General features: G+C 32.3%; 1 protein-coding gene across 1 annotated transcript; it reads right to left on the bottom strand.

Moving 5' to 3' along the window:
- Positions 1 to 10449: 10449 nt before the first annotated feature.
- LOC107873457 (vacuolar cation/proton exchanger 3) lies at positions 10450 to 20314 on the bottom strand. Its single transcript, XM_016720317.2, has 11 exons — positions 19974 to 20314; positions 18840 to 18907; positions 18697 to 18725; positions 17694 to 17890; positions 15765 to 15995; positions 14789 to 14917; positions 13908 to 14024; positions 13732 to 13785; positions 12200 to 12316; positions 11171 to 11261; positions 10450 to 10847 (listed from the first exon to the last, which is right to left on the bottom strand). Exons 1-11 carry the CDS (start codon positions 20199 to 20201, stop codon positions 10810 to 10812), a joined length of 1299 nt encoding a protein of 432 aa, XP_016575803.2. The 5' UTR covers positions 20202 to 20314; the 3' UTR covers positions 10450 to 10809.
- Between the last annotated feature and the right edge of the window lie 2166 nt (positions 20315 to 22480).

Raw genomic sequence — 22480 nt, 5'->3', positions numbered from 1 at the left:
CCTAGAAGGGCTGCCTACGTATCTCACTCCCAAGAGAGAAGAATCAGGTGTGCGTAGTTCGTCTAGATTGAACTATTAAACAATAATAGACAAACTAGACCACAACTTGAGCGACACGACCAAGACAGATAAACAAAAATGTCAATAAAATCTTTTTTGAGTTTTTCAATTCGACACTTAACATAAAAATGACACCAATAAGTATGAAAGAAAATTCTTTTTGGAATTTTCGTTATATGCAATGTACAAAACTTCTACCATTTTTTTTTGAATTTTCCTTTTATAAAAAACTTCTATTGAAAAAAAGACTTTTTTTTTTAGTATTCGAATTGTAAATGCTTACTAAAGAAACAAAAGGAAAATCTTTTTGATTTTTTTGTTTTCTTTGAGAAGAGAGTGCAAAAGGTAAAAAAAAAATCTTTTTGAATTTTTGAATTGTAAAAAAAATAATAAAAAGCCATAAATAACTCTAAAAACTATGAAACTCTTTTTTGACTCACTTTTCTTTCTTTTTTTCAACCTTGTCCTTGCCTACACACTTTTTTCAATTCTAGCACATGCTTTCCTCAAATCAGTCCGTTAAATGACCTTGTTACCCTAAAAAATTCAACAATTAGCACGTAGGGATGCTTTAGGGATGACTCTCCTACAAAGGACCAAGTGGTTCCCGCTAGGTCTCAATATGATGTAGATAAGCATGACCTAAAGGCTAACCTAAGCTAGGATCTAATAACAAGGCTATTCGAGGGAGCGTATAGTCGATAGTGGCTGCGAGAGCTTTCCACCCACTCCATACACCCAACGGCTCCCTCTCCTAAAATAAGAGTGACTCAACTAGAGGTCGTGTACACATGTGCACTACAAAATATATTTTGAAAGAAATGACTCGATTTATGCACATGTTGACAGATATAAAGCGGTAACTCATAAGAGAAAAATTGTAAACACATAGAACATAAGAACTTAACCATAATAAAAAAATAACACGTAACACGTAAGCACTCAACCATAATAAAAATATAACACAAATGATAATACAAACAAAGCATCTATACACCTATAGTGTCAAACTAAGCCGATATAACTCGGAAAAATAAGCTCGAATTTTAAAAAATCTCCAACAGAAATGCTAGAGCTGTCATACCCCATTTTCAACAGAAAGATTTGATTTTAAGTTTCAAAGGATTTTTATTATTAAGTGACAAAAGATAAAAAAAAATTCAAAAGGGATTTTTTATATTCAAAACTCAGAGTCGCCACTTGGCATAAATCGGGTGTGCCAAGTCACCCTTGGATATCCCCTTTTAAAATGGTTTTGACTCTTTAAAACTGATCCACGAACAAAAATTCTGGTTAAGAAATTCTGTTGACCGAGGGAAGGGTGTTAGGCACTCCTCGATCACATGGTTCTACCACGGTAACTTCATAGAGTATATATCAGCTCATAGACACTATGAAATGTATAATCCAACAAAACACATAAAATAAGAAAACAAACAAACCAAATGAAAACAAGTCCAAAAAATAATTTCCAGTTCAATTATTACAGACCGAGAATATAAAATGCTGAAAAGAAAATCTAGACTATCCTAACTATCCTAAACTATACTTTAAATGATGCTTCGGGCCTTGATCACAAACCTCCTTTGAGTATATGATACTTTGGAGCATTTCTTGGTGAAAAAGTACATAAGATCTCAGGGTATTTTCCGGTAGAATGAATATATTTTCTCAATTTTGTGCGTTAAAATAGAAAGAACCATTCATAGACATTCACACATTCAACAAATCACTATTCCTAAATTTAGATACCTAACCTATGTTTTCCTTCCCGAGCTCGATCTATCATGGCATTATCACACTCAACGATATCAAAGAATCAAAAGAAATTAACGCTTGCTTTTTATCAATTTTTTAATTTCGACCCCCAAATAACTGATTTTACTTCTCGAATGAGATATCATTTCATCACATAATTCATGATCAAGGGAATCAAACAACAAATCAAACAAATAGCAATTCAATCATCAATCAAGATCAATCAACACACGACATTCAATTTGATGCACCGAATATCATCAACAATGAAATAAAAGGAGTGAAAGAATAGAATTAGACCTCAATTTGAAGCTTTTGGACTCAATATTATTTGAATAAATAAAGTCTGTACCCGAAAACCTTGAGCCAAAACTCAATTCAAACTTTAAAATCAACTCGATATCCACAAATAGCAATCGAGCAGATTCAAGAAGAGTGGAAAAACCTTGATACGAACACCAAAATCAAAAATTTTGAACTAACTGCTGGAGAAACCCACCAGAATCGAAGTGGGTTTTTATTTGCGGATCCGTCGGAGCTCCAGCGACCCAAACAGTACGAAGAACGTCGAATTGTCGGGTTCCAATTGGATTTTTGGGGTGTTCTTGCTATTTTTGGATTTTTAAAAATTTGGCAGTAGCAGGACGGTGCATTTCGATGAGGCTTCACCGAAATTTGAGCTAAAACCAACTACCTTCTCTATTTTTTCCTCTCTCTCGAGATCGCTCCCTCTCGATTTTCTCTCACAATCTCTTTTTTTTCATGAACCACTCCCTGTTACCCTCGATTCTATCTATCTCTCAATTGTATCTTAGTGTGTGTGTTAATGAATTATGTGTGACAGTCTTTTCTATGTGTATACGTTGTGATGAACAAAAGGGAAAAATAGAGTATATGTGTTATCTGCTCTCTCTAATAGAAATTATGTGTGTTATGTGAGTGATGGATGGTTGTTGTGAAATGAGAACTGAGATGAAGTGTATATTCGGTGTGTGTGTGGTTGCCTCTGTGTGTGCATTATAAAGAAGAAAAGGAAAATAAAGTGTTGTTTTGTGGAGAAGACGGTGGTTGTGTAATTCAGTGAGGGTGAGTGAAATTTTGTGTCTTTTTGGTTACTGTGATAGTGCCATTGTGTCTAATTCCCCTTTAATGTGTATATGGGGTATATGTAGATGTAGTTGTGTGTGTGTATATGTTAAAAGGAAGAAAAATATGACTTTAGTGGGGTTAAGGGGTATGCAAGTTAGGGGGTGGGGTTAAGGGGTGTGGGGTATATGGGATAGGGTATGAGGTGGATAGGTTGTTGTTTTTGTTAGGGTAAGGTTTCAAAGTTGTAAAAAATTTGTTGGATTTGTTATTGTGTGAAATTTATCACATGGGTGAAGGTCTACAGTAAAGTGAGGGTAAATGGGTAAAAACACACTCTCGGGAGGGATAAAATTACGTATCTACAACCCAATAGAGCTTTATATTTGACAGATGTAGAAGATAAAATGATAGAAATAGTTGTAAATACCGATGCAGTTAAAAGATATTATGTATGATATTTACCCTTCATTACTTCTATTGCATGTTCATTACTTACATCTTTAAAGATTGATATAATGAAGGAACTTTATTCCTCTATCCCAATGTTGTGTCATCCTTTGTTTACCCTTTTGAATCTTGGTCCTATTTTTATTACATATCCCTCTTTTGGAATTAAAATACTGTCAAAAAGATAAAGTGTCAAGAAAATGAAACAAATAAAATAATTTATTCAAAAGAAAGTAAAAGAAAATCAAACCCAAAACAAAGAACAAGCTATTGGAACTACGTGTGACATGATTCTTCTCTCTCGAGGGTAAGATATGTAGGCTACCCTACTCTGGGCTCGGTCCAACCAAATAAATCATTTAAAATTTCCCAATCAAAAGAAATTGGGCATGAGTTAATCTTCATTGTTTGAGTCGATTCCAAAAGTTGTAAGTCCCACCCTACTTCAGGTGTCATTTGAGCCTCCCACCATCCTTTCTTTCTAACCCTATCCAAAAGCTGAGCTACAACCAAAGAAAGACCTTCAGATAAATTTTTGAGAATGTTGAGGATGAACATGCAATGAATATATGATAATGTTTGGACATTATATTTTCTGCATCATCGTGGGGAAACATGAGGAATAAAAATGAGAAAGTCTTATTGGTGAAAACCCTCACGAGCACCGTAAGGCGATGGCGGGGTGAGAGAAATAAAAATAAGAGAGTCTTATTGGTGAAAACCCTCATGAGAATCGAAAGACGATGGCGAGTTGAGGGAAATAAAAATAAGAGAGTCTTATTGGTGAAAGCCCTTATGGGCACCATAAGGCGCTGGTGAGTTTGAGAGTAATAAAAAGGAGAAAGGTTTGTTGGCGAAAACCCTTTGAGGCGTCACTAATTGGGGAGGTATATGAGTCCAATGGGTTTGAAGAAGCAACTCAATTGCAAGGGCATTAACTCAGCAACAAATGATGAAGTTTTGGGGGAAACATCAGATAGCTTAATCCAAAATGCATATCATAATCATTGGAGTTGGTTGTCGTATTCATATAAGTTTTTCTTTTTTCATTTTTGAAAGAGGGACATTGTATTTTTTTTTCTTTTACATATTCATATTTTTGTCTTTTTATGTTATTTAGAAAAAAAATCCACCATTGTTTCTTTACATAGTTGAGTCAAGTCTATGTCAAAATAAGTGAGAAAAGATTTCAAAACTGGCTACCAGTCTCCTCAATTGCATGAAGAAAGGACCAGGGCCAGCACATGAAAGGAGCATAATCATAAATCAAAACAAAGCAAAAAAAGTTTATCAACCGACAGGTTATGGGATTCGTGGAAATATCAGGTTTCAAAATGTGTGTCTCAGAGACTTGGTAAATTGAAATTCGGTGTTTGAATCAAAGTCACTTCCTTTAATCTGGGTTTGGGTCAGTGATGCGACAAGACAGGGGAAAATGTTAGCAATCTGAAATAAAGATAATAGGAATAAGTGCTGGAGCAGATGCTTGGAAAGCCAAGTACTGCAAGCCACCGCTAAGTTCTTAACTGACAGATTTTTCTTTGATGAAACAGGGCTAAAGTTCTATTCACTAAGTTCAGCTACCTTTGGGGTAGCATATCTGTGAGTTGTGAACCTACCTGGAAAACAGTGTATGGAAGTTACAAGTCAATAATTGAAAGTCAAGAGCCCACTTGAAGAATAGGGTGATGAAATTGAAAGTCAGGAACCTGCTTGAAGAATAGGGTAATGATATGGCAAGTTAGGAGTCTGCCTAAAGAATAGGGTGATGAAATTAGAAGTCGGGATCTCAACTGGAGAACAGGGTAAGGAAATTGAAAGTCAAGAGTTCGCTTGAATAATAGGGTGATGAAATGGCAAGTAAGGAGCCCACCTGAAGAACAGGGTGATGAAATTGCAAGCCAGGAGCTCGCCCGAAAAATAGAGTGGGGAAATTGAAAGTTAGGAGCCAGATTGAAAAACAAGGTGACGAAATGGAAAGTCAGGAGCCTGCTTGAAGAATAGGGTGATGAAAGTACAAGTCGGGAGCTCACTCGGAGAACAAAGTGAGGAAATTAAAAGTCAGGAGCCCGCCTGAAGAACAGGGTATTGAAATGGCAATCAGAAGCCCGCCTGAAGAACAGGGTAATAAAATTGCAAGTCTGGAGCTCGCCTGGAGAACAGAATGAGGAAATCAAAAGTCAGGAGCTCGCCTGAAAAGCAGGGTGATAAAATTATAAGTCAGGAGCTCGCTCAAAGAACAGAGTGAGAAAATCACAAATCAGGATCCCGCCTAAAGAATAGGGTGGTGAAGTTTCAAGTTGGGAGCTCTCCCAGAGAACAGAGTAAAAAAATCTCAAGTTAGAAGCCTACCTGAAGAACAGGGTGATGAAATTGAAAGTCAGGAGCTAACTTGGAGAATGGGGTGAGGAAATTGAAAGTCAACAGATTGAAAAAATAGCAAGTCAAGAGCCCTCCTAGAGGACAGGGTGAATAAATTGAAAGTCAAGAAATAAGGTGAAGAAATTGTAAGTCAGGAAATCACTTGGAGAATAGGTGATACACCCAAATTACAACTCTCGTTAGAAAGTGTAAGCGGTCGCTATCAAATATAGAACCCAACTGGGTTGGGTGTCGAATCCCACAGGGAATACTATGGTCACTAAATATTGCGATTATTATTAGACTGTTGATCGAAGGTTCCAAGATAAGGGGGTTTTGGTTTTAAATGCATAATAATATTATTAATGTAACGAATGAGAAGATATGTGTAATAATATTTGATCACAGAGAATGATAAGTTAGGGTTATGTCCACCTTGTAGCTTCTACTTCTCTATTAACTATGAGTAATACAGATTTTATGCATGCATGCACTTATAGAGAGACGTATTCTAATTCTAAATCCAAGTGTCTTTCAACCATCAAGGATTTATTCAACTTAGTTCTTTCGAATCTAAAGTGTACAACAAATTGTACGAACTCTCCAAGAAGTTAATCCTGCTAGGACATTAACGTGTAAATTAGAGTTTGGAAACCCTAATTTCTCGTCACACTCTCTTTTCCAAACAGTAACTTTTCTATCGAACAAGTTATTACTATAATGGCGCATTCCCTATGTTTGCAACCACGAGAATTCAATCAAAATGAAGAGAGTAATGATATAAGTGGCGTGACACATCATAAATTCAAAAACCCATAGAAATAGGGAGTATACTACAAGGTTTCCATAACCCTAACAAACGAGCTTAGCTACTCATGAATAAAACAGAAATCAACATAGAAATATTCATCATACCAAAACTTAGAATGATCTTGGTGATGAAGATGACTAGCGAAATTAAGAGAGAAACACGTTTCTCTCTCTTCGTGCTCAAGCTAAGCCGTCCGTTCTTGTTTTCAAAAACTAATACAAAATCTGAATAATTGAACAATCCCTAAAAATTCAGCCATAAGACTTTTAATAACATCCTTCTCTAATAAATTGCTACTGCATCCTTAACTATTTAAAAATATTTTGTTTGCCCGGGGAAAAAGTTCCCATACAGCACATTCAGTCCAAAAGCTGCTTTCCTTTTTATGTGGGGTTTTCCTTTGCTGTCCACAGGTCCCCAAAGTGCTGAAATCTTCCTCATTAGTACTTGAAAAGCATGCTAATCACATAGGTCAGCTCACTTAACTAAAAATAGACTAAAAGTGCAAGAATTACGTATTTTATTCTCAAAACTTAGCTGAAACATAGGTAAATTATGGTGCTTAGACATATAAATACGCCCAACATCAATAGGGTGAAGATTTTCAAATCCAAGTTCAAATACAGAAGTAACACCGATAGAAAATAGTCAATTTTTTAGTTCATCCCCAATACCCAATTTTGTATGGAGAAAGAATCTATTCTCAAGTTCACCCCAAAGAAAATCAGACTTTTTATCACTTTTGAGAGCATCAAAAACTCAAGTCAAGAGTCAAAAGAAGCTTCATAGATAGGACTTTTGTAATTTTAGTTATCTTTTTAAGTTGTATTGTAATTTTTGATGTATTGACAGAGCTCCGGACAGGAACCTCGACAAGTCCTCACTTGACTCTCCAACTCGGTATGGTCCCTCTCCTTGTCTATCCTAGAACTATATGTGACTTAACTCCCACATAATTTGAGATAGGTAGAATGCCCAAAATCAAGACTCAAATGCCCTTCTTCCTTCTATGTCCTTCTTTTGAATAATGGTCAGGACAAAAATCCTGTCTTGTTGTCTGTTTCTTTGTCTGAAAACACCTTGTATTTACATCCAAAGTGGGGCATGATGTAAACACATAATTTTACCCCTCCCTGAAAATTAGTTCAACTCGATTACCTTATCACGTACCCCATCCACATCGTAATTTCCCCCAAGAAAAACAAAATAAACAACTATCTCATCATTTTTTATCCTTATCCCAAATAATAAAATTACAACAAATCCATAAAAAATTTGACACCTCACCCAATTCTAACCACCCCATCTTCCTACTCCATCCCCTACCCCTACCCACATACTCCCTACCCTTATTACTTTTTAGGGGCGATGCCTCATTATATGCACAAACATCGCCATTCTCATTGGAGGGATTCACACACACACCCCTCTATCAATACACTATCGTGTATAAAAACTCACACACACAACACACTCAACGAAAAAACACACCACTCACTGATACACACACCCATCTATATACACATATTGGAATAGGATATTAAGGAGAAAATAGAGAGAGAATTGAGAGAATGGTGGGATTTTGAGAGAGATTGAGCAAGAGAAATAGAAGGAAAAAGAAAGATCGAGTTTGAGCGAGGAAATTGGTGAAGAAACAGTAAAACTAGTGAGGATCCAGCTCGTTTTTGAGTTTTTTCGATGAAATTTTCACCCGAATCATTTTTGACTCATCAAATTGACCAACACAGACTCAAAATCCCCAAAATCTCTTCGTTTCCTTGATTTTTCAAGTGAAATCCTGCCAAAAAATACTGCAGCCGCAAGAATCCGATCCATTTCTTTGTTTTTTCTGTTGTCTGAGCTCGCCAGAGTTCCAACCACATAGATTTTCAGTTGTTTCATAATTTTATTTTGAGTTGCTCAATTCGTGCCTGTGGATTTCTATTCAGACTGAATTTTGTGAATATTTTTGTGTTTGGATTTTGGTTCATAGTCGAGATTTGGTATTCATCGAATTTTTTGGGACAACTCTTTAATCTCTTCATAAGTCACGCGAAAGTATTCAAAAGGTCCAAATCTCTAACTCTTTCTCTGTATTTTTATCTTAATTTGTTGGATTGGTATCATGATTATGTGCTTTGATGATTATGTTTTGAGTGTTTTGTGGATGTTTGATGTTGAATAATTGATCAAGAAATAAATTTGATGTGAATACAGACTGGTAATTGTTTTCATGTAAAATTTGTGCGCTGAAAGAAATTTGGGGGGGGGGGAGAATTGATCTCGATAAGAGTGAATTTGAATTAATTTTGACTCGCTGATGATGTTGAATGTGATAGAATCATGATAAATCTAAATGAGTAGGCAAATAGTAGGTTGGGTAGGCAAAACATAGGGATTGTGGATTGTTGAACGTTTGAATATGTTGAATGTCGTTTATTTTATCGCATCTAAACTTCCTGTACTCATTTGGCCGGGGAATACCTCGAGAAAAATTATATTTGTTACCGAAAAATGCCCCGCGATATTTTATACTCGAAAGACCGATCGTGATCAAGGCCCGAGGCATCGGGTAAAACATAGTGTAGGATATATAGAATAGTTTAGGTTTTAATTTTAGTATTTTTATTTCGGTTTGTAAATAAATTGGATTGGACACTCTTTTGGAGTTTTGACCGTTTGATTGTTTGTTTTGTGCGTTGTGTGTTTTGTTTGGTTTATGCATTTCATAGTGTCGTACTAGCCGATACACTCTACAAAGCGCTCGTAGTCGAACCATGGGATCGAGGGATGCCCAACACCTTCCTCTCGGTCAACAAAATTTCTTAACCGGAATCTTTATTAGTGGATCAGTTTTAAAGAGTCAAAAATTATTTTGAAAAAGAATTCCCAAAGGTGACTTAGTACACCAGATTTATGCAAGTGGCGACTTTGAGTTTGATTGTAAAATGTCTTTTTCGAAATAAATTTTTATTTTTTTCACTTTAATAATATAACTCTTTTCAAACTTAAAATTAATATCTTTTTGATAAAAAAGGGGTGTGACATTTATAAAGTTGGGGGACACTTTATTTAGAACATATTGCACATCGTAATACATGAAAGAAAGTGTTTGATTAAGAGCATGACCCCATGATTCTAGTATTAATACATTCTTGCTAAAAATAATTTTTGCGTATAACAATTAAGTTGAGTGAATATGCATTTATGGTTATGTTGTTTATTTTGACTCATAAAAGATTATATTGTCTAATTTTGATATGTGGGTCAAATGGGAGAATGTAAGAATATTACGTATTAATGACCAACATATTTTTTGTAAGAATTTTTCTTGTTTCCCTATTAAAATAATAAATCAATTATTTTTCCTCCAAGTTATGCACATATGGTATTTCTTGCCGACAAGAAATAACTATGAAAATCTCTCGTGTAAAAGTTATTTGTTTAAGAGTCTCTAGTCTACCTATAAATACGTCTATGACTCCATCAGTCTGACATATTGACATAGACTAAATATTCTTAGGCTTCTTCGTTCACTCTTTTCTTGTTGAAGTTTTGTCAAAGGTGATTCTCCGCGACATTTGAATTATAATGACTGAAGATATATTAGTATTTATTTTTTCGCTGCGCACTAACTTTATATATGTGTTGAAATTCAACATAAAGTGCTCCGGTTAATTCATCGAATCTGATCCGCTAAAAAAAAATTGATATAGTACTGGGGGAACTGGAGCATATTGGTACTGGAGGGGATCCAATCCCGATGCTCCCATACTGGTACATGCATACATGCGTGAAGGACACGTTAGGCAACATCCTCCATATATTAAGGGACAATAGCAAGAAGCCAAAAGTAGTCCCCCAAGCTTCACGCATAATGAGAGCAAGAATATATATAGAGTGGTTACCAATGAAAAGGAATATACAGAAACTGAGAAAATTTTATTAATTGGCCATCAAAATACTCAACCGAAATACAGAACTGATAAGAAGTGAGTTTCTTATTCTCAAAAACCACCACAAGAACATATTCACATACAACTTACGTAATGTTGATAACCTCTATTATTTTCACATTTCATGTTCATCAAGGCCTACAATCAACAAACATGAAATGGAACAATCTCCACAAAAGGGTAAGACAAGGTGCTCCAATTTGGATGAACAAATGCACATTGATGCAATGAAGTACTACATCCGGTTGATGACGTTGTTCAAGTAGACCCCATCAGATACATATCGATTTCTTTCTGATGGATCATCGTGTTGCTGAATGAACTTGGTTAAGCGGTCAAGCTCCCTGATGGATTATTGTCAATATCTAACACCCACACACCAAAAAAAGAGTTCGTAATTTGTCAAGGTTTTAAACTTTTATAAACTGACAGTATAAATCATATATAAAAATAGTTATATGTAGTCTAAATCATACACTAAAATAGTTATATGTAATTATTCATAGTAACTAGAATGAACAACATAAAACATAAGATAAGTAACCTAAACAAGGTTAAATTGCAATGACAGGATAAATTTTTTAGCACATTTCTTGTGTATATAATAAGTGAACTACTTTTTCACTTGAGGTATAAGTCAAATTATTAATGTATAGAGTTTGTATACAAAAAAACGAGAAGCACTTACTAATGGGAATCTTATGGAAAAAGAAACAAGCAGCAATGGCACAATAGGCAAGACAAAGAATCACTCCCTTCATGTAATGTGAGGTTCCATCCTGCAAGAGTTATTAGGAATATAAGAATTCTAAAGAAAACAGTTGAACATAATGAAGTGAGATGTCTCGTTTTTGAGTTTTGTCTATAGAGTCACTTTTGCTAGTAGTGTTTTATCTCTAATGTGAAACTTCGTGACATGAATTTGAATTTAATTGAGCCCAACACAACTGTTGATCCTGAAAAAATGGCTGAAAATTAACCAAGAAAATGAAGTAAGAAATTAAGAGCTAAGTTCCACACTTGTAATTTGAGCATGACATCTCAATTTTCGTCTTGTACCATAATCCTATCATGTCATTCATATATAGTCTCCACTTTGGGAAAAACAGATAAAATATTTTCCTTTGTCTTCTAGCACATTGGACAACCCCAATATTTCTATTATTGGTAAAAGTTTTGTCTTCAAATTTTTGGTTCATTTTCCAACATATATTTCACTCTCTAATCTGGATTAACTTATACACGGGGAAATGAAGCTTGCTATGAAAGGACTATAGTAGTCTAAACAGGGGCAAATCCAAAACTATGAGTTTAATTTTTAAGATTCTTTACACTAAATTCATTATATTTTAAACTCACGAATTTCAGATACACAAATTTATGCTCTCTTTTTTAAGTACTAGGTACAGAAAAGTCTAATATCTAACATTGGATCCGCCTTTGAGTCCAAAGCAGAGTTTTTTTTCTCCTGTCTTTTAATTATTTATTTCCTTAACTTTTTAAATTAGTCAAATTGCATGCTCGAACTCTATAAAAATGTTGATAAATATATGTCAAATCCTCTAAAAAAAATACATAATTTAAAGAATCAATAAGGGTGTGACAATATTTTTAAAAGATTCGACCACCACAAGTAGCACTACATGAACATTAGTTCATTTTAGAGAGTAGTCAATAAATTGAAGTGGTCGTCAAATATAATAATAACTAAAAAGACCTGCAAAGTGAAGGCAACGAGGATGATTGAGAAAGCAACAGAGCCAGTTTCAAGTAGGCTAAAATCCAAATCCATATCCACACCAATTATCCAACCCACAATCACACATAAAGGTACCTGAAATTAGTAAACATGTTAGCTGTATTCTATCCTTGTCCTTACTTGGAAAAGTACAAAAACGATAACTGAAATCAACTCCCCCTTCTCTCCTCCGCCCCCACACAAAAAGAACTCCCCAATCCATTCAAAAGGAGTTCTTTAATTTATATACACTAATAGCATGAAAATTAATTTGCTCGCACTCTTTAAAAATAATTATATATATGTCTGGATTTATTTAAGAGGAGATTTATTAAAATTTATCCTGAATTTCTTACTTTACCTGATTTTCTAGCACAATTAGAATTACCTTTCTTGATGGAAAAAATTTCCTTGTTGAAAAACCTTTCTTAATGGAAAAGATCTCCTTATTGGAGAAAATCTCTTCTATTAAGATCTCTTTCTATTAGGTTTATTCTTTTCTATTAGATTTATTCTTTTGTCTCTTCTCAAGTCATAACACAATAGCATCTACAATTTAGTCATCAAATTTTTTTTTTAATTTAGTTTTCAATATGTAGACTTCTTGTTCAATCATATCAAATAATATGTGTTTTGATTATAGTTTTCTTTGTCATCTGACTTATCATCTCTATGATTTTCAAACTTTAAGCTTACGCATAACGCACTCTCTATGTGAAACCCAACAGGTGCGACATCAATTTTAAAAAGTTCAAGCAACACAATGTAAAAAATATCTACTGTGATCAGTAATAATCTGCTTTATTTTTTCGATAGCTAATATTTTTACTTTTATATACCAATGATTAATTGTAGTTATTCTTTTAAGTGATCTCTAGATGTTATATATACGGTTACATTATTAATGTGCTACCTCCGTCCATTGAATATGACAGTATTTTACTACATATGAAATTCAAGAAATTAAGGACTATTGACTTGTAAGTCAAATATACACAAAGTACATCAAATTATCCTTTTTGACATCAAATTTAAGAAATTAAGGACTATTGACATGTAAGTCAAATATATACAAAGTACATTAAATTATCTTTTTAAATAAGTGGTGGTGAGAATTTCACCTGTGTTCTTCTTTGGAACGATTATCCGATGAGGCTACCAACAAGTTATTCACTAAAATGGTGATGCTAAAATTAAAAGTTTTTTTAAAAAGAGATATCATTCTTTTTTGTAATAGATTAATAAAAGAAAAGTAAATATATCATATAAATTCATATGACAACACCATCACCATCAACAACAACATACCCAGTATATTTCCACCAAGTGGGGTCTAGGGAGGGTAAGTGTATGCAGTTCATACCACTACCTCAAATATGAGATAGAAAGGCTGTTTCTGATAGCCCCGACTCATAAATTCGTACGACGAATACGACAAAATATAAAAGTTAATCTCTAAAAAAAAAATAGTATGTACATACTTTAGAAACAAATATTGCCAAAATTCTTACCACAAACATAGAAATCTGAGAAGCTGAGCCTAATGCAACACCTAGAGATATATCCTGCATTTTGGTATACATACAGTCATTTAAAATATATATCTTCTATATACGTATAATATGATTTATTAGATAAATATAAATATCGAGTAAATTTCATTTTTTAATATTAATATGTATCTTACCAACTTGTTCTTTAAAGCAAAGATGATGGATCCAGCATGTTCTGCTGCATTTCCCACAATTGGCAACAATATTAAGCTAATAAAACTCACAGAAATTCCCCAAGAATCTGATGCAGCCTGAGATTATAACAATGAAAGAATTGTTATGCGACGAATAATAAATTATAATTTATGAATTTCTAAATCTAGGAGATTTTGAGAATATGAACTTCTCATAGAAATTAAATCAGAATGATTAACAAAACATTCTCTTTCGGAATTCCGCATAAGTAGAAACCAAAGTTACATAAATTATAAGGAAATTATGTTAGTTATATTAGTTGTGCAAGATTTTTTTTAACGAAAATCAAACACTATATATAAGTAATATAAAATTTTATAACAAGATTAAATACTTTCTTCTAACCAAACGCCCCCTACATTACGTGATAGGACTAATCCTATTTAGAAATGGACTAGCGGCAGATTATTTGAAAGTTCGGTTAGCTACGAGTAATTTGAAGATAGATTACCTATCCTGAAATCAAACATTGTAAAAATAATATGAGAATTTATACCAAGATTGACTATTCTTATTCTTCGGACCAAGTACCCCCTAAATTACGTAATAGTACGTACTGATCCTATTTAACAACGGACAAGTGGCAAATTATCTAACAATTCTGTTAGCTACTCCTATTTAACAACAGACTAGTGGTAAATTATCTAGCAATTCTGTTAGCTATGAATGATTTAATGACAGATTAGCTATATCAACAATCAACATTGTATAAATAATCAAACATTGTACAAATAGTATTAAATTTTATAGCAAAATTAAATATTCTTATTCTTCAGACCAAACACACCCTAAATTATGTAGTAGCGACAGATTAGCTTACCTCAATTGTACCGACAACGTACTCGGATAATAGAGCAATAGTTACAGTCATGCCAATCAACCACGCAAATGAACTCCAAAATCCAATCACTGCCTCTGCATCTTCTGAAACTTTATCTTCTTCATCATCCTGTTCATATCTCATCAAAATATATAATTTAATTTATATACAGAAAATATTGACACTGCTCATGTAATTTAACTTGTTTTTAGAAAATTATCTATCTTATTTTTCGGGTTACTAATTTCAATTATATTTTTACCACTTCATTTGTTTTTACTTGTCATATTTTGATTTAACACACCTATTAAGAAAAATAATTATTGACATGACTAATACCATATTAAATAATGTTTACTATTGTGTCTTAAAATTAATTTGAAGAAAAAATAATTAATGCTAAAAATAAAATTAAAACAAAATAAGTAACAGGTAAAAGGAAACAGATGGAATTGCAAATTTGCACATGCATCCATTTTAGACAAGCAGCGTCTGAAGTAATTAGGCTCGACACAACCAAAAGCCAAACACAACATTTGAAGTTACAAATGAATGAACTTCAGTCATTTAAAAGAACTATTCAAAACTTGTATAACGATGTCAAAATCAGGCTGCCAATGACGAAATTAGAATTTTTTTTTAAGTGTATTCAAGAATTAATAAATACATACCAAAAAGTAGTTTGTGACCTTTGTATAATTTTTTGATGAAGGATATTCAACTAACCACCTTTCATTATATGTGACTACAAGGTTGTACGTAGGCCGTTATCCGTGCATGCACCATACATATATAATCGGACCTCTAAATAACAACATTTCATGTTATAACGATCAAGTTTTAATTGCAACTGATCTTTTTCATGTTATGTTGTATTCATATCTTATATGTTTTTTATAATAACATTTTACTATAGCAGTCGAAAAATATTCAGGCAAAAATCACATTGTTATAGAGAAGTTTGATGATAACTTACCTCCTCATCAGGGGCTTCAAACAATTGTCTGTGTGTCCTCAGTTGAAAGAAGAGATAGCCACCATATGCTATAAGCATACAAATGCTACTAACTCTAGATAATCCCAATATTGAAGTTGTTACATTATTGTTAGTGTTAATTGATGGCCCCAAAGCCAATCTATACATCAGTGGCAACATATGGCAAAGCAATCCCAGTAGTAGGAGTAGTGAGTTTACATCAGCTTGTTTCTGTTCCAAAATCAAAAACAAAAACAATTGTCATAAAGAAAAAATTACTAATAATCTGGTGCTAAATTACTAGTATTGAACAATTATATTTTGATAATTCATCGCTAATCCAATGAATTTGTTTATTTAGACACGAAAGTTGTCCGTTGTTAATTTCTACTATTTTTTCTGATAGTAGTTATTAGGTCACCTGCAAGATTAACTAAAAAATAAAGCCAGATTTGAAAATTACATTGATTGTCTAAATAATCTTTAAACTGCAATGTATATAATTAATATATACAAAATTCTGTATGAATTTCTATGTACCTGACAACATTATAATGTTTATACTATTAGTGTGATTCAACTTTATAGGTTGCCTTATCTTATTTTTCAGGTAACCAACTTCGCTTATTACCCATACTTACTCGAAATAAATCTTTTTTTGACTGATCTGACAATATAAAAAATAATTCTTTCTATATTTGTTCTTATGCAGAATTTTCTCGAGTCTCCGTATAAAACAAAATGTTTGGCCCAGAGACTTTGCTCCAAAGTTTATTACTCTTAGAGTGTGTTTGGTATGAAAGAAAAATATTTTTTTCAAATAATGATTTCAATAGTATTCTTTAAAACTCTCTTTCAACCTCATTCTCAAGTTAAAATATTCATATAACTCCCAAAATAACTTGCTCCTATCCGGACACCCAATTCCCTACCCCCACTCCTAATCCAAAAACTACATTTAATATTTTTAATTATTTAAAATTTTTTTTCTTACCACATCCTTATTCCGACCCCACACTCTATCGACCTCCTTCATAAAAAATATTTAATTTCAACTTTTTTTCTTACCTCATCCTCACACCCCACCCCTTACTAGCCGTTCTCCCTAACCCACCCCTTTGCCCCCAAAAAAATATTATTTTTTTTTTCCAAAGAACTCAAAACTTTTTTCTTATCGCACCACTACTACCTATTCTAGCCCCCCTCCAAAAAAAAATTTAATTTTTTTAATGTATTTTTTTCAAAAAGGTTCAAAATTTTTTTCTTACCTTCACCCTTTTTACCCTATTCACCCCACCCCCCAGCCAAAAAAAAATAATAATAATAATTTGATTTTTAAAAAAGGTTCAAAAAATTTTTCTTGTCCCGCCCTTCTTACCCTATTCGTTCTCGTTATTTTTTATTAAATATATACAAATATTTTCCTACTTGCATAACAAACACAAGAATATAAATAATAAACAACTTATTTTTCTAGAAAATATTTTCCTCCTCCGTATTAAACACATCCTTAAAGTATTTTTCATGGTCAAAGTTTATTTTTATAAAAAGTATAATCTGCTCTTTAGATAAATATTAAAATGTATTTTCTGAAAAATATTTTTCACTCACCAATCAAATATTATAAAATATTTTTCACTCACCAACCAAACATAAGAAAATAAGTAAGAAATCAAATTCATTTCCATGAAAATATTTTCTAAAAAAATATTTTACATAGGAAATATTTTCCTTCATACCAAACACACCCTTAAAGTAAATTCTAAAGCTAGACACGTCTTTTTCAAAGTTGAATATGACGACATTGCTTTTATCATCCTTTGAGCGAGTTGATAAGCTTTTGGACAATTGCATATGAGAGAACGTCCAGAAGCATCAACCTGTTCCAGGGTGGTAACACAAACAAAAGTTATTGAAGTGCAAGCTTACCCTGTCAAATCTTTGTTCCTTTTTAATGTTGGCAAGTCCACCACAAAAAAGAGAGCTTCCAAGAACAAGAAGTAAGTTGGAAAGAATGGATCCCAAAAGAGAATACTTTAGAACATGTATTTTCCTTTGATAAAGTGCAAATAATCCTATTATCATCTCTGTTGCATTTCCACATGTTGCATTAAGTAGACCCCCAACTGCATTAAATCATCATAATCATAAGTTATGCATCATTATTTTCAACTTAACTAATACTTTCTCGGGAGCCCTACTCTCTCTATCCTAAAATATGCATCATTATTTTCAACTTAACTAATGCTCTCTCTACCGTAAAATATTTGTCATGTTCGGACCTTCAAAAGTCAAATTATATAATTTTGATCAAACATTTTAAAAATACATCCTTTCGCCGTATCAGAAGAATTGAAAAGTACAGTATTTATCATGTAGTTTTTGCATTTTTTTAATATTTAAATTTTAATTATAAATATTAAATTAATTTTAAATTAGTTTCAAATAATAACCCGAGACCTCTTGGGTACAGAGTTGCTTCTGTTGGGGATCATTTTACCTTCCCTTTCAAATGTGAGACTTTCCAATGCGAATGAAAACAAAAAACAAAAAATTGACTTTCTAAAAACAAAACATAACAAATATTTTGAGATGGAAGGAAAATATTCCTTGATCTTCGGAAATATTCTTTAAATCTTTGAAAATACTTGTCTTGTTTTGCTTTATAGAGTTACTTTAATTAATTTTCAGAGTTAAATTAGATTAAATTTAATATTTTAAAAATAAAATTAAAATATTTGAGAACTCGACGGAAATATTTTAAGTCATAATTATTTCAATATCTATATATATTATGAGAAAAAATGCTTATTAAAATATTAATTAAAAAATTATTTAATTTAATTCTCGAAACATCATAAACATCATAAATATTTTGAGATGTAGAAGGGATACTTATCTTCTTTTAAGAGGTGCAAGAACAAATTCATACCTGTTGGACCAGTGAAGTGAGCAATTTGTCTTTTTTCAATTTCAGGTAGAAAAGGGGAAAATAAATAAAATTAATAGCGTTAGTAATTTTGTCATAAAAATAGGAGATTAAAAAAAATAAAAATGAAAATTAATGTAACTTACTCGGTCAAGAAGCTAACACGTTCAGCAAGAGGTGCTAGTCCAAGCAAACTAAAAGCAAAAATCCAGGGCTGTTCATCACATGAAAAAAAAAACGTGAATATTTTTATTTGATCATTGATTATTCAAGTATTTTTTTAACAATTCTGATTTATCAATTAATTTATATCCTAAGAGATTCCTGAGAATGTGAAATTGTAAGTTTGAATTTACACCGCAAATATTGAGTATGCATTATGACCGTCTAACTCAAAAGTTTATCAATAAAATGAAATCGAGGGAATATAATGTAACTTTATGTACAAGACTGATCGTAATTTTTACACCGTTATTGAGTAATTTTACCATATTACCAACATCACTGAAAAAAACAAAAATGAATATCATTATATGTATTTGATCATTAATTATTCAAATATTTTTAAAATATTAATTATTGTAAAGTCTTTTAAGGGGTAAATTTATTTCCTAGGAAATACATGAAAAAGTTTAAATCTACGTTTGAATTTACACCGGAAATATCCAACATGTCGTATAATCTTCGTACTCAAAAGCTTATAATATAAAATTTATTTGTTAGGAAATACACGATTTTAAGATTAATGAATCATAATGTCGTATAATCTTCGTACTCAAAAGCTTATAATATAAAATTTATTTTCTAGGAAATACACGATTTTAAGATTAATGACTCGTTATGCTCTTTTTATCCCGACTATTCAACATGAGAGCGGACAACTAATGTGCCTTGGTTATTGAATAGGGTTCTACTGTCGGTTTCGGTCCATAACTCTTGAATGCCAAAGGGCTTTTAGGGTGATCTTATAGTTCTTCCTTCATGTTAAAAATGACTCATTACACTTCTATCTGATCCTAACTGTTCAACCTAAAAGCGGATAACTAATGCATTTCACTTATCAAATAAGGTTTTTATGATCGGGTCGTAACTCTTGGATGCTAAAGATATCCTAAATGTGAACATGGAGTAGATGATAGAGCCGGTTCATGAATTTTTCTTCTTTTGTCTTTTGTCTCATTTCGCTCTAACTGTTGAAGGAAAATAGTACATTTAAAAAAATTCCTATAATCTCAAAAACAAAAGAAAGATAATAAATTCAAGAAAAAAAAAATACTAACTCTTGCAAATTGATAGTATTGAGCTAGAATTGCCAAAGGGATAGCTGGTAAAAGCAAGCAAAGCTTTGTTCCTAATATAACTTGTTGAAGATTAACCAACAATTCCCTTAAAATCCTAAAACTTTGTGTATTCTTCTTGTTCTTGATGATAATTTCTTCATCATTTTTATTCTCTAATTCTTCCACCCTAAATTCTCCATTATTCTCCAAATCCCTTAGAGAACCCATTATTTCCAAAAAATAAAAAAAAATGAATTTTTTATTTTTTGGAGGAATAGAGAAATTGCTTTGAAACAAATTTATTAGAGGAATATTTTTTTGCCATCTTTTTATAGATTGTAACACTTGTATTCTTGAGTTTTATACTGAGGACAAAACAAGGGAGTTTGGGCATTTTGGAAGTGAAACTTCCAAGAATTTTCCAAGTGTTTTATTTTTGTTTTTGTTTTTTTTTTCTTCTCATGTTTGCATGAACTACACGTATAGTTGTGCTAGAATTAATCGTAATAAAGTACATTCACTTGCTTTTTTTTGTTTTCCGGAAATTGGGGGTAAATTATGTAGGTTTTATTTGAGTACTATATGGAATAAATCATTGCAAAAATAATTATTGAGTGCTCATGAGAAAATTATCTTTTATGGTACGTTATAATCTATTGATTACTTAATTGTTGTTACCTGTGGAAAACTTTTCACGTAAGAAATGTGTGTATCTTTCTCTCATCTCACAATTTTCTCTTGCAATGATTTTAAATGAATTTGTTCGATATAGTGAAAAATAAAAATATTTGATGATTCAAAAAGTACTTTTATAATTCATAAATCTATAATAACAGAACTTCATTAAATATCTGGTGTTGTCCTTACTAGTCGATGTGGTTGTAATAGTATTGTTATGTTACCATACGATGTTGTGTTACTTTCTGTTATTTTTTTTTTGTATCTTTATTACTTTCTTCGTTTAAAAAAGAATTATCTACTTTCCTTTTTAATCCGTTTCAAAATGAATGATCCCTTTCTTTTTTTATCAACTTTTTAATTTTAACTTTCCATATGGCATGTTTAAGGCCACAAGATTGAAGGGCAATTTGGTATATTTGACATATCTTTAATTTAACACCACAAGATTCAAAATTTTTTTTTATTTCTTAAACTCTGTGGCAAGTTAAACTAGGTCATTCTTTCTGAAACGGAGGGAGTACATTCTTTTTTTAAATTGATTTGTGTCTTGAGCTAAGATTGCTACTTTTCCGGAGGTAGTGGTATGGACTGCGTACATTTTACCCTCCCCAGACCTCATGATGTGGGAATACACTGGGTTTGTTGTTGTTATTGTTGTTGTGTCTTGAGCTAAGAGTATATTAAAATAGTTTCTGTACATCATTTTTGACGTAGTGGTATGAACTGTGTACATTATATTCCTTTCAAATCCTACTTTATAAAATATACTGAATATGTTATTGTTGATGGTAAAAACTGTTGAAGAATCAATATAAACTTTTCCTTCTAATATGTAATTAGGTTTATCATAGGGATAAGATTTCTTTTATTTATTCTTTTCGTAGTTAGGTTTCTGTATATGTGTATATATTCTTACCATTTTATGAAATGATATATCAATTCTTTATTTTCTCATATTTTTATTATTCCTGTAGAAAGATGTGGAAACAACTACGGAATAATTTAAGAAATTGTCATTATTTGTAGTTAGAAGGTAGTTATGAGCTGGAAATGATTAGTGGAGTCACTAAGTAGAGTAGTTAGTTAGTGAGTGCCAGCTACGACTTTGAGAGTAGTATAAATAAAATGTACACTGTTACTTTGGGAGTTAGTTGAAATAATTTTTCAAGTCTCATTCTAGAAGCTTCCCTTTCCTTTCTCTGCTCCTCCTAGCTTCTCCATTACTGTTTTCCTCTATGTTTCTCACCATAGCTGAAGAAGCTTAACATGGTATCAAAGTCAGGTTTGGAGGAGTGTACTCAACAACTAAAGAGGGGAAAGTAGAGGATTCTGCATCAATATTTTTTTGGTTGAAGTTAGGGTTCTAAATCGAGCATAGTTAAACCAAATTTAGTGCAAATTTCCTTCAAATTTCCTTGCAATTACTGCATCTCTATAAGATTCAGTGAAAAATTTCTCTGGAATCTCTTTGATTTTGTGAAATTTAGTATCGATTTCATAATCCAAACAAACATTTGAGAACAACGGATGATGAAGGAGCTTCAAGTGTACCAGTTAACACTCAAACTCAAAGTACTCATAATGCCTAATTTTTTGATCAAATTCATCATAATCATCCATTATACATTCATGCATCTGATACTCAAGGTTCGGTACTTGTTTCTGTTTAACTTCAAGGTTCTGAAAACTATTCTTTGTGGAGTAAATCAATGAAAATAGTACTTCAAGGAAAAAATAAGTTAGGCTTTGTTCTAGGTACTTGTAGAAAAGATACGTTTGATTCTAGTTTGCATGAGACATGGGAAAGATGCAATGTTATAGTGTTG

The sequence above is a fragment of the Capsicum annuum genome, chromosome 6 (assembly GCF_002878395.1).
Source record: "Capsicum annuum cultivar UCD-10X-F1 chromosome 6, UCD10Xv1.1, whole genome shotgun sequence".
NCBI classification, from domain to species: domain Eukaryota; kingdom Viridiplantae; phylum Streptophyta; class Magnoliopsida; order Solanales; family Solanaceae; genus Capsicum; species Capsicum annuum.
Note: the sequence above shows the minus strand (reverse complement) of the source record. Positions and strands in the feature narration are given on the sequence as shown.

What these genes read in the sequence shown, in the direction of transcription:
- LOC107873457 (XM_016720317.2), bottom strand. Translation starts at nt 20,201, where the DNA reads ATGGGTTCTCTAAGGGATTTGGAGAATAATGGAGAATTTAGGGTGGAA. An exon ending in AGGAACAAAGATTTGACAGG is followed by an intron (nt 15,996 to 17,693) that starts GTAAGCTTGCAC and finishes ATTTTGGAACAG; the next exon opens with AAACAAGCTGATGTAAACTC. An exon ending in TTGCTTTAAAGAACAAGTTG is followed by an intron (nt 13,786 to 13,907) that starts GTAAGATACATA and finishes ACCAAAATGCAG; the next exon opens with GATATATCTCTAGGTGTTGC.